Here is a 13,587-nt window from a genome sequence, read left to right as displayed (position 1 = left end):
AGATAAGTGGACCAACACTCCACAGGCCACAATCAACAACCTTATCAACTCTATGCAAAGGAGATGTGTTGCATTGCGTGAGGCAAATGGTGGTCACACCAGATACTGACTGGTTTTTGTTTTTATTCAGTTACAGCAATCCATATCCATATTAGAGAAGTTGGAACGGAACGTCATTAGTGATACTTCTTTGACGCATATGTGGATTTTCTGCACGAGGGCGCCCCCTGGTGAAAAATTAAGCAGACATATACTAAACCACGCTTTTTCCAGTGTATAGAGGTTTACAGAAGTATTCTGTTAATTTGTTGCAAAAAAAAACAAAAACACACTGAAGTGGCAAGATATCAGAACCAAACCAAACCGAAAACCATGGTTAAAACCGAGGTACGTATTGAACTGTGGACTAACTGTATTGTTGCATCCCTAGCTAATACCCAACAAATGCTCCTTCAAATATTTTTTCAAAAGTGCAAAGGAACTTTTATGTGAATGATGGACTAATCTCCTTTGCCATGGAAGAGGAAGCCATCAAGCTTCTTAAAGGGATAGTTCACCCAAAAATGAAAACTTGCTATTCATTTCCTTACCCTCAGACCATTTACCAATGTGGGTAATAGGCCTACTCTGCATTTGTCTTGTCTGGTTTTATTGCAGTGTTTTAAACAGATAAAACATCTTGGCTAGAAGTTGTTTCGTTTTATATATCGTCGTAATATGTTAACCAAGTTAGGTTGATGAGGCAACCTGCCACTTCTGATGTAAGAGTTAACTAGTTGGGATAATATACCTAGCCAGTCTCATGAGTGTTGGAGACATCACATAGGCTACTAAACTAATCAGATAACTGGTATGATGTGCTTTGTAAAATGAATGTAACACGTTAAGCAAATATCTACACTTTGTCCATCCTCTTTGTGGTATAATTCTGTCAATGATAGAGCCAATCAATTATTATTTAGCCACCAACGTAAAGGATTAACTGTAACCAATTTCCAGTCTGAAATCTGGTAATGTTATCCCCTTTTAAAGTTTTTAATGATGTTAAGATAGGGTATGCATTAAAATATTTCTGATTGCATTTTCAGATGAGTTTATTTTAATATTTCTCAAAGAAGAGGAAGACACCAGATGCTGAGCAAGATGACAGTCAGGTATTCAGGATAGCTAGGCTGGGATGTTTAAGGTAAGCTAAACCTTCTGAAGCAAAAATACTGTAACGAAAGTACTGTGTCTCTTACTGTGGCAGTTTAAATATTTGTAAATGAGAGAGATGGTTGGTTGTTTGTCCTGTGTGTGTGTGCCTGATTCTTGGGTGGGGAAGTTTAAGCACCAAGGGGTAAGGGGCTTGGCATGGGCTAGAGCAAACACTAGAACATACTGTCCAAATAAGTGGAGAAATTAACACCACGTGTCAAACACAGTTAGTAAAGGTGAACACATACAGAATAGGAAGCATTCTGAGATTGTCAGACAGTGCTACATTTGGAACTAAATTTTTGGAGAAGTTGTTCATTTATTCCCAAAAGTGGGCATTGTGTTTTTGTATAGGCTGGTAATGTAAAATATTTCAATGATCAATTTACTCATATACTGTGGCAGAGATTGCACATTCGCAAACATTCCTTTTGTTTAGTCTTTTTCCCTTTTAAACATTCCTTTTTTTTCTTTTTTGGATGACCAGATCTACATAAATCCAAGATACAAAGTTGTAAAATAAGAAAATTATAGGAAGGTGGTGAATGTGCCACTATCTTGCTTAATGAAAAGCTTTGTCCATTGTTGGATATTTTCTTATTTACTGCTTAGGTTTTTATTGTTATATTCTGCAAAATCGTTAACACAGTGAATGTGCCCAAATTAACAAGTGTTGTCCTGAAAATGCGTACGAATTCAAAACAATTTGTGTCATTTTTAGCACATATTTTCTAAGAGCATTCATGCATCTGTGTAATAGTCAGTGTACAAATGTTTCCTTTAAATGAGTTTGTGTGAGTGTGTTTGTATTGATAGTTTCTGAAAAACTTGGTCTCACCACTTTCTCGTGACAAGGGAGGCTCATCCAGTCCAGTATGTTCAGGAAGCTCTGATAGACTCTCGTCCAGACGCCGTACACTTTGCAAGCTCATGGACAGGCGCTTTTTAATTATCTTCATGCGGTCCATCAAAACTTGACTCTGCCCGCGACCTAAAGGATACTTTGGGTTTAAGTCACATATGCACATTTAATAGCTCCATCTTATAGAATATCATATGTGGTATTTTATGAATGTTTAAATGCAGTAATCTGCGATAAATCAAAGCTGATGTAATATCATTGAGCAGGGCTAAAGAGGTTTGGGATTTTTGAGCACGCACATGCTAAATCTCAGGCATAATTGTGTTATCAAGGAAAGTCCAAATTTGTGTTTTTGCAAAACTGTAGCTTCCAGGGACGTGTTCGGTTTGGTTTTGCTGTGTCATAATAACTCATGGAAATGTAATATGTAGTGGGTCTAAAAGATTATTTTAAGGCCACAATGTTTTGTTAACCTAATGGCATCTGTATGTCATGTCCACACAGTGTGAAGTCATGGCCTCAAGTTCCTGTCCATGTGCAGATAATGTGCTCTTAAAAACATTTTTAACAATGGCTGTCATTCCTGCCTATAACAAATTCACCACCAGCACACAGGTACCAAAAACATTTACTGTGACCCGCATTAACGTCTAGTGCTCTGTGGCACTCAAACCAATAAATATGAAGTGCTTCAAAGGCTAGCAATGAGAAACATTAAGTCCACACTGACCACCTCTCTGGACTCTCTAGTTTGCATACTGACCATGTTTTACAAAGTCACAAAGTTACAAAGAATCGACACTCCAGGACCATAAAAGTAAGAGAGGGTTTCTTACTTTTATGGTCCTGCAGTGTTGATTCTTTGTAACTCTGTGACAACACTTGTCAGTGTGCCACCAGATCCTTTATGGAAGATTGTATTAATTAGTTAAAGCCCACTTTAAAAGCTAATCATATCATGTGTCCGAGAAGATAACATGTTGAGTAATGTGTGGGGAGGAAATGTCTTGCTTACGTATATTAACCCTCGTTTCCTGATGGAGGGAACGAAGATGTTGTGTCGAGTGTACGACACTAGGGGTTGCTCTTGGGAGCCCAAACACCTCTGACAACATCGAGGAAAGGCCAATAAAATTGAGTGTGCAGAATGTGCATAGCTGGCCACGCCCTGGACATCCGGGTATAAATAGGCCAGCATGGCATCTGCTCACTTGTTTTGTTTTGAGGAGTCGAGAAGCATTTCAACCAACTCAGAGGTAGTCCGGAGTTGTGGCATGAAGGACACAACGTTTTGGTTTCTTCCATCAGGGACGAGGGTTACCATACGTAACAAAGACATTCCCTTTCTGCCGTTCTCATCGACATTGTGTCGAGTGTACAACACTAGGGGTTCCTATACTAAACGCCACAACTCTCGGACTGCGTCACGAGTGTATGAGGGAGCAGATACCAACAAGCCAACGTGGTAGAATAAATGCACCTCACCTCTTCATGACCTTCCTGGAATATTGGTGAAAATTACACACATGGGGCCGGATGAGGAGCCACTACATGTGAAGCACCAACCAAGAGTTCACATAAGGCAACCTACCTTGTATTGGGTTCTAACAGCAAGTTCCTCTGCTGAACTTGGCTACGTGTAATGTGATGGAAGGAGTAATTCAAGGTTCACCTGAGGAAACTTACTGAACTGAAGAAGCGTAATCTAGCTTCTGCACCGTACCAGTCTCCTGAGTCACAAAGCTTGCATTTAGGACTCTGAAAGACACTGGTTTCATTCGCAGATTATAAAATGCGGCAAATGTATTAGGTGTATCCCAACCTGCAGCTCTACAAGATGTCTGTTAGAGAGGCCCCGTTTGCCAAGACTGCTGAGGCAGTGAAGCCCCTGGTTGAGTGGGCTGTCACTCCCGGTGGGCAGGGTAGACCTCTGGCCTGGTAGGCTGCTCAGATCGCGTCCACAATCCAGTGGGAGATCCTTGTTTGGAGACAGCGTTCCCCTTCTGCTGTCCACCAAAACAGACAAAGCGCTGTTTAGAACATCTGACCTCTGGGTACGTTCAGTATCATGTATAAGCTACAGACTGGGCATAACAAGACAGGACAGGGTCCCCATCTTGGGAAGGCATAGCTTGCAAGGTTACCACCTGCTCTCTAAAGAGTGCAGCTCTTGCAGGGGGCCGTCCTTTGTGACGAGCAGGCATGGGTTGGGCTCCGGCCATGCACCCCAGCCTGCACTGCAACCTTCGTAGCTCAGAGAGCGTAGTCGGTCGCTGAACGCAGTTCCTGCAGCAACTCTGGGTCAGGACCACCCTCCTACAGATCTCGTAACACCTTGGCCTGGTACACCCACAGGATGGCCATGGCATGCATGCCTATTGCTCTCCATCGACGCACATCACTGCTGCCTCGTACCCGGAAGTAGAAGGAGCGGAGTGGGAAGCAGTCGAGGTTAGCCGAGGCTTCTTGTAAAGGCACGTGAGCAGAGCGTGCCCATGGTCACGTTCTCGCAGGCAGAACATACACCAAGATACAAAAATGCAGACTTGTTAGGAAATATTTTGTTAATGAAATTATTTCACTGTGGCTTCACCTGTTATGATGTCTTGAGCAATTCAGTTTTATATTAGTAGTTGTAGCCATTGCAGCATGGATGATGTCTCTGCTATCTCTGCAGGAGAATGTGTCAGCTATTGTCTATGCCGGCGTAGTTGCGTCTGATCGTAGTTTTAGCTGGTGCAACAGGTGTAAATATTTATCATAAAGTTGGACGTTGCAAAGCCCTGCGTAGGACTTACACACAGCTTTTTACGTCAAGCTGGTGCAACTGGCCGCTGGCCAGCCAGGTCTGCTGTGGTCTTTGGACTCATGGCCTAAAGCCTAAGACTTCCATGGGCCCTGCTGTGGATCTCCATTGGCCATCTCCTCAGCTCCCTCCTCTCCCATTCTGTGGTCTTGGCCTTCCTTCTCTCCCCTTAAATCACACCGTCACCCCCTCCTCCGACCAGGACTTTTAGTTATGTTGGTCACTAGCTACTTTAAGTGTTACAGAGAATTTTATAAAGAGTTAAAATGTTACCACACTCTTCCACCAAGGCACTTGCAAGTTCTTGAACATGGTTACATGTGGTTTGCCACTGCAAGGATAATCAGCTACCTTTCCTCCTTCCTGTTTCCATGTAGCGCTGTCTTATATTACAACTTACATTGCATCGTACATTACAGACAGTGCAGTTTATTGCTCTGGAAACATCTGCAGTTCTCACACCTTCTTGGAGCAGGACTATGGCTATGAGCAGGAGAGCAAGAACCCTGGATATCTTTCAGTAGGAAGGTCTCATGTCCTAAGTGATTGGAACTGTGACCTTAATTGCCTACTGCCTATAACCAATAAATGCTTATCAGTCATTGAACAAGCATGAAAAACACTGTTTAAACCCCTTTTAATTTTAAGATTAATTTATTATATTACAACAAATCTAACTGAACCAAACTAGTCCCTATGACAGCTATCATCCATGTTCTTTAAAGATGTTGAGGTGAATGATGTAGAGGGGGAAATTAACAGTCAATTGTTTTAATAATAATTGATTACCAGGCTTTCACAGAAAAAGGCTTTACCTGAGACAAATGTGTGCGACCGGAAGTGCTTTGTAGCATACAACCTTAATTTTAAATGAGAGCAAAAATTCAAGAGTACAGTCAAATGTCAACAAGAAGCATTAAGGGAAGCCATGGAACAGATAAAGGGAACTGCAGCGCACCAAAAAGTGCAGAAAACTAAAAACAATATCAGCCAAAGCTCTGCAAGAACAGAGACTTTCTTTCCTATTGTTTGTAGAATTATGCTAGTATTGCTAGTATGCTAGTAATTTTTACATGGAACTGAGCAAAGTTTTCTCATGGAAATGCCAAAACTAAGGATGATGTTAATTAAATTGCCATGTAACCATTGAAGTGTCATTTAATAACAATGTTTATTATCAGAACAGCAGTCATATTAAAGTAGTAGGTTTATTTCTGTTTTAAATGAATAGTTCCACAATAAATCAAAATTAAGTCATCATTTAGGGGTTGTTGGTGAAAACATGCCTTTTGCTTATTTATTTACAGGCCAACAGTAGCTGCGTTTTCATTACCCTTCAAAATGCACAAACTGAAATTGTGAATTGAAAATAAGACTAATGGAAACAAGTGAATTTTGCGAAAACTCCATATAACCATATAACACTAAAAAAGTTTTTACGCTTACATGAGGTGGTTTTTCAGGCAATTCGAAAAAGGAATGAAGAAAATGTTTTTATTTTTTTCACATTTACAGGTCACTTTGCGTACATAAAAGTCTATGTACTATAATCTCAAAATAACACATCATATGTGGCCGCTTACACAAGCATTAACTACTTAACGCTTGAAAAAGGGGCTTTCTTCGCAAAAGTTTTGCGCAAATCTGCAATGGAAATGCACCTACTGTTTTGGGGGCCTGAAAATGCATACTTCAAAGTGCACATTTTTAAAAACTATACTGTTATTTTCTCCATGTAAACTACAAAACGCAAATTTGTGAAAAAGGTGATGTCATGGGTATCCGTATTCTACATGTTCATGTAGTGTTTCTTTACAAAACAAACTTTTCAAAAATGCAAAGGAACTAGTACACTTTAGTACATTGTTGCCATGTAAATGTACTCTAATAGACCAATATTCCAACTCCTGCTGAATGTTCACATTGCTGTTTTACATACAATTCAAGTCAACAGTGACCAAGCTCCAAAAAAATAAACATTAATGTCTTCACATTAAAGAGGTCCTATTATGCTCTTTAACAGAGTCTTGATTTTGTTTTGCTTTCATGCTTGGTGGTTCAAAAAATGCATTATTTTTAACATAATTTACATTATTACAATACATTTCTCCCAGCCTGGCACAAATGACTCGATTAGTTCCAGGTTCTGCCTTCCCAAAAAATGTGTTGTGATTGGTTAGCTGTCCCACTGCTTGGTGAACAGCTTAGTCTGTGTTTCCGTACTGCCACGCCCCCCTTGTCAAAGAAGCAAGTTCCATGTACAACTGTTAGCACAAGCTAGATTAAAGTGATTCTTACGTTTTAAATATGGATATTTTTCTTACAAAAACGCATCGATTCGATACAGGGGGCCTTTATTAACCCCCTGGAGCCATGTGAGGCAAATTTTAATATAATTCTGATTGCATTCGTCTGAAAGAAGGAAGTCATATACACCTAGGATGCATGGAGGGTGAGTAAATAATACACTACAGTAGTGTTGAGTCCTATCATCAGCCTGCGAGATCGCCAATACATGATATTATCGTGCTAATGTATTTAATTATTTACATACTTAGTTTCATTGCCCGAAACCAGCTCCAGAATAAGGCTAAAAGCAGCCTAACATTATCAAAGAACATCATCACTGATTAGCCTAGCCTATTCTACTGCAAGTTTGTGCATTTTAAAAAACACTCACGTTATAAGTGAAGCTAACATTATCTACTCTGCATGATGAATAAATCTCTTATCACACACTGCACACGTCTGCGGCGCGTTACTGCTCTGAATCAATGCTTGTGTTTATGCCTGCCGCGCTGCGGTTCGTTGAAGCGACTCTCTGCGCTGCATTGTTAGGTTAATCCCCCACCTCGTCCCTACACCAACAACAATTTGAATTTCTGTGGGCGGGATTTAATTTAATGATATTCTAATGGACCGCGTTGTGACATCATTGCATGCGGAAAACAAATGCTGTAGTCCAAAGGAGCCATTCGTTGTAGTTCTTGAAAAGGGATTTTTAAAAAACGAAATATCTCTCTTTGGAGTGGACTTTGAGATTCGTAACTCTGTAGATCTTTTCTATATAAGACACACACCACACACTGACTAAAGTTCAAAAGTGAAAAAGCATAATAGTACCCCTTTTAAAATAATTTGCGGTGAAGTAAAAATTGACATTGTTAACATGCTAGGAAGTGTTTTGAAAATATGCCCCAAATTCACACAACTTGTCCATCCATTTTCCAAACCAATTATCATCTGTAGGGTTGTAAGAGGGCCAGAGCCTATCCCAGCATCCTAGGCCACAGACACATAAAAAGCCCTGGGCAGATGGAATTCCACTCCAGAGCTAACATACAGACACACAATCACACCTACAGACAATTTAACAGCTCCAGCTGTCTTATGCTGTGTGTCTTTGTATTGTGGGGAAACTGAAGTACTCAGAGGAAACCCACACAGACAAGGGGGAAACTCCACACAATTGTTTCGGGGCTGAATCGGGACTCAAACCTGTTACCTTCTTGCTGTGAGGCACCAGTTCTAGACCCACTGAGCCAAAGTTTTCACATTTTTCTCATGTTGACGAAATTACAGCTTGATTTTAAATGATGCACTATAAGAATATAGTAACAGATTGAGTAAGCAGCACACAGGGTATTGGATAAACTATATATGTGACATCAAAAGTCATTTATACATTCTGCAAAAGTTTAGCCAGTTGTGGCACATTTCATGCTATGACAACTAAATCAGCAATTGTTTTTTTAACAACACATTGGCTGATGCATCATCATCTTGTTTTTGCTAAATTTATATCTAAATCCCCCATCCTACACTATTGTTTTCTTTTACACATCACGTGCGTCATATTAGGGGAGCGCAGTGGGGCACAAACTAATGTGGGGTTTTAATATTTCCACACAAGCTAACATAACCAAATATACAGTATTTACTAGTTGCCATATCAACACTGTATAGAGAAAAATGTGCGCCAAAATTCCAAAATCTTTTGAAGATATCACTGAATATTTACTTTACCATAACAAAAGTAAATATCTGGCTGAAGTAAATTTTTCATCTCAGTTTTTAGCATACATTTAAATAAGACAAATCTGCTATTACTTTAATCTTCAATCAGTTTAGATTGTTTAGATTTTAGTTTTTTAATGCTGCGCTAACTAGCAGAAGACACTAACCGGTTTTAAATTCCAGTTCCACAGATGGGGAACACTGTAACACTGTGCTACAACGTCCTCCGCTATTATTAATCTATGCTTTACTTTTATGGATTTTAAGGAGAAACCACTCGAAACAGGTGAATAAAGACTGACAGTCAGTGCTTAATGTTGAGAAATTATTATTGCAAAAAATGTAAATAATTTTGGCTCGTTTATGTGTCGTGTTCTGTAAGAGTTTTTTTTTCATCTGTTTGCCAGTGTTTTGAACTATATCATACAGCTGTGTGTTCTGATCAGAATTGTCCCAAGCATGCAAAGTGTTCATTGTCAAACTCCAAAATTAGATTATTTTTAATGATCAAAAAACACCATTATTTTATTTAAAAAAGGTAATCATTTCATTTTATTGACAAAATATTTTAGTTTGTCTTGTATATTTTTAAAATTACATCAGATAACATTTTAAGGTGTCATACGGTCATGTTACAACATGCCCTCCACCTACGGGCATGTTGTCACATTTCACTTCCATTTTTTTGAGGTAAATAAAGAAAAACGAATACACTGTAATTATGAAACAAAGCAACATATTTGTACTAGACAAGTGTGAAATAAATGTGGATAATAAATTATACTCTGAACCCCACATGGATTTACAAAACCACAAAAAGTGTTAGGTTGTGCCCAGTGTTCCCCTACATGTCAAGCATGGTCTTCACTTACACTGTTAATGGCAACAAGTACACTACACTAGTGCTTCTCAAACATTTTGGACGTGTGGTAAAAAAAAAAAATAGCTGTGCTGGTTCACCAACAAGCCTAGACAGTAAAATGCTAGTTTTTGTAATGTTAGGCCAGATCTAAAATACAGTATGTAAATGCTGGTCTAAGCTGCAGTGTCCAGTAGATTTAAAAAATAGATCGGCTGGAAAACTATTTCCATGTATGTCATAATGCACAGAGAGTTAATTAACTCTAAACAATAAACAAGCTGTGCAAAGTGTATTCATTATTATTATTGTTATTTAACAATAGCTCTGTGTTCAAGTAGCCCCTGTGCCTGCTTACTGTTTCATTGTGTGTAAAAGAGCAGCGTGAACATTCTTCAGAATTTCTCATATTGTGTTCCACCTAAAACAGAAAGTCATTTTGGGGGGGTGAACTATCCCTTTAAATGATGAAACGATATAAGGACATCTCTTAAAGCAACTCCCTGTACATTAACATCTTGTCTCACTGTCCCAGTCTGACACTTATGCGTCATTTTAGTCCGTCTCACAGATGCTGAAATCAGTGAATGGCAAACAACGCATGACAAGACGCTTTAATAACCGCTGAAACACTGCATCTTAATGCACAGGCTCAGGTAAATACCGCAACCACTGGCAAATTGAACACAACTCTACCCTAGTCAGTAACTGTACTGAAAGTTCCCAGCTGAACTGACATGTAAAGCATAATAAATCAGAAATCACGAGGAAAACGCCGCAGCGGGTCATACAGTAGCCTACCTGCGGCAAGACGCGACGCGTGTGTTCTGTGCTGACACAGCCGCTTTCACTGACACCGCTCACTGCAGTAGATTAGGTCGCGTTTACATCGGACTAAATAACATCTGCACTGTGACTGGGTGAATGTTTGAAATGTTTGAAGTGTTCGAGCTGAATTGCCGACGAACAGATGTACGGACATTTCTCCTGTCCGGGACTCCTCGAGATCACGTGACCGCGTTGCCCTCTGTGATGAAGCTCGTGCTGATGTGCGTTACAGTAAACATCCCATATCGGAATCACCCCTCTTCATACACCAACATGCACATACGCACCTTTAACATCTAGATTATTCAGAGTATTCCAGCATAACATTTTACATAGGCTACATAACATTTAAAAGATATTTTAGAGGCTCGCTGGTCTTGTACCAGCACAATGTCATGCTCATTCTTTCATTGAACCAATACAGTAGATGCTCATGTTTCAAGATAAGTTCCGCCTTATTGATATTCAGTGATGACGATTTTACAGTAAAACAGTCAGCAACAACAATCATTCCATAATTATATGAACTATTAAAAATATTAAACTTAAAGCTGTAAAGTTATTATTACTTTGTATCAGAACTTTTGGTGTGTGCAATTCACATCAGTGTTAACAACACCTAATGGCATTTAATTAATTAATTTATTTTACATATCTAACTTATATATTAACCTGACAATACCAGACATGGGTACATTAATGAATATCCACCTATAACACTATATTGTTTATTGAAAATAAACCCTGAAATATCACAATTTATTAAATAAATAATAAATAATAATAAATATCACATTGCATAAATATTCAGACGCTTGACTTAGCACTGAGTTAAAGCACTTTTGTCAGTAATTACAGCTTCATGTCTTGGTATGATGCCACGTGCATATTTGGATTTGGGGATTTTCTGGTTGTTTGATTGGGTTTGTGTCTGGACTCTGGCTGGGTCACTCAAAACTACTTTAGCATTATGTGCTTAGGGTCATTGCCTTTTTGAAAGGCAAATCTTCAGTCCAGTATGAGCTCTTTAGATCTCTTAACCAGGTTTTAATTAAAGCTGCAGTCCGCAACTTTTGTGTTCAAAATTTATATAATAAGCGAGTACATCATGAATCCATTTTCCAAACCATGTTTTTGGCTTATCCTGAATCTCTACGGTACACATTAAGTTTTTATACTCTCTATATATTTTGGACAGTACCTGCATGACTCGTCATAGACATAAACAGAGAGAAGTAGCTCCGGCTACAATGTTCTTCCACAAGACACGTGCAGTTCTGTTTATTAACAGCTAGAGCACCAAAAGTTACAGACTGCAGCTTTACAGATATCTATCTATTTTGTTGCATTCAGCTTTTCGTTTACCCTGACCAGATTTTTAGTCTCTGCTGCTAAAAATCTCCTCCACAGCGTGATGTGGAGATAATGAAATCATCAGTGGATGTCTGCAGTGATGTTTTCTCCTGTGGCCACACAAGATCTCTGGAGCTCAACAGCAGTAACAGTTAGGTTCTTTGTCACCTTAAGACCCTTCTAACCAGGTGACAAGGAACAGAACTAAGGCTGCTGACAAAACATTAAAGAAAGAACACCAACAGACCAAGAATAAGTGAAATAATATGGCTGCAAGCAGCAATTGCGGGGCCAAGCACAAAAGAGGCAGAATGAGGAGCTAAGCATGGCAAGGAGCAGCAGACCGACTATAACAATGAGTAATTAAGATCATTCTAGGATAAGATCAATTGAAATGGCTGAAAAATCATAAATACAACCAATAATATAATTGAATGGCTTATCACTTTTAACCAATAGGTGGTGCTGTTTTCAAATTGATGTGACGTGTTCTGTGCGAGGTGACAATGACATACACAAAGTTTGTTGTCTTTATGTCAAATCTTTCCAGAGATACAGCCTCAGAGTCAATTTGGCATCAAGTCTAAAATTTGTGGTGGCGCTGTACGAAAAGAGTTTTGTCTATCGACACGAAATCCAAACCTTTGTGTCAGGACAGTCTGAAGATGATTTGAGTCAAATTTGGTGAAAACTGGACCAATGGTCTAGGAGGAGTTCGAACAAGTAGGTTTTGTACATTAATCAAAATGGTGGAAAGGAAGTTCGACCAACTGTAATTGGTATGTATGTTGTTGGCATGATCCAAGGGATGTTTTGGGACCAGTTTCATTACAGTAGGCTAATTTGACCACTTCACACTCCTTAGTGACAGCAGTGAACTTAATGCATGAATGTCTCCTGCTGCTTGCATGTCACTTGAATTTCCACGCAGGATGGGCTTTGCTTTGCCTCACTTTAGTCATGGCTTTTTCCAGTGCGAGTTCTGGAACAAGTTCAGGACCAATGGCAATTCTGTCCCAAAGTCTCCAAACTCACAATGTTCTGTGAGTGCATATACAGCAGTAATGAAAGCTTCTATACTCACTCCAGCCTCTTGATTAGGCCTGTTAAAACACACTCATTCAAAAATCATGTTGTTTGCTTACACAGTGATGTGGGAATGCCATTTTCACTGTCTCATATGACTTTTCTCCTCATCAGCCAGGGGAAGAACATTCAGGATATCCTCAGCTATGTCGCCTATGGTACACGAATGTATTAATCTAATATTCTTGCATCTGCTTGTCCAAACTGGACGCAATTCTATAACATTCATTTGGGCCATTCACTCATATCAAATTCAAAATCATCCTACATCGCTGTTTTACTTTTTGTAAAGCGTGTTTGTTCTTCTTTGCACGTTAACTTTGTAAACACTTCACTTCACTGCATTTCTGCAGTGATGTAGGACAATTTTGAAGTTGGAGGATAAAATGAGATGGGAGTTTTTCGACATACCCTAACTGTATTGAACCAGAGTGCACAGAGTACGCACAGAGCTAGACAAGATGAGCATTTGAGGTTAAGCAGTATATAAATACATTTTTTTTTTTTTTTAGTAAATAAATCATTTCGCTAGATAAGACCCTTCTTCCTCGGCTGGGCTCGTTTAGAGCCCTTTGAAGC

General features: G+C 39.3%; 1 protein-coding gene across 2 annotated transcripts in view; it reads right to left on the bottom strand.

The window, feature by feature from the left end:
* Nucleotides 1-10,747, bottom strand: part of LOC127171322 (cyclin-dependent kinase 16) — a 66,715-nt gene extending 55,968 nt beyond the window's left edge. Inside the window, exons 1-2 of one of the 2 annotated variants that reach the window (XM_051119896.1) lie at nt 10,543-10,747; nt 2,036-2,188 (exon numbers count right to left, since the gene is read on the bottom strand). In XM_051119896.1, the coding sequence (XP_050975853.1) occupies nt 2,036-2,165 (130 nt within the window). In that variant the 5' untranslated portion in view covers nt 2,166-2,188; nt 10,543-10,747. The remainder of the gene's footprint in view (nt 1-2,035; nt 2,189-10,542) is intronic. The other variant, XM_051119897.1, reaches the window with a different exon arrangement.
* Between the last annotated feature and the right edge of the window lie 2,840 nt (nt 10,748-13,587).

Source organism: Labeo rohita, chromosome 9 (assembly GCF_022985175.1).
Source record: "Labeo rohita strain BAU-BD-2019 chromosome 9, IGBB_LRoh.1.0, whole genome shotgun sequence".
Taxonomy (NCBI): domain Eukaryota; kingdom Metazoa; phylum Chordata; class Actinopteri; order Cypriniformes; family Cyprinidae; genus Labeo; species Labeo rohita.
Note: the sequence above shows the minus strand (reverse complement) of the source record. Positions and strands in the feature narration are given on the sequence as shown.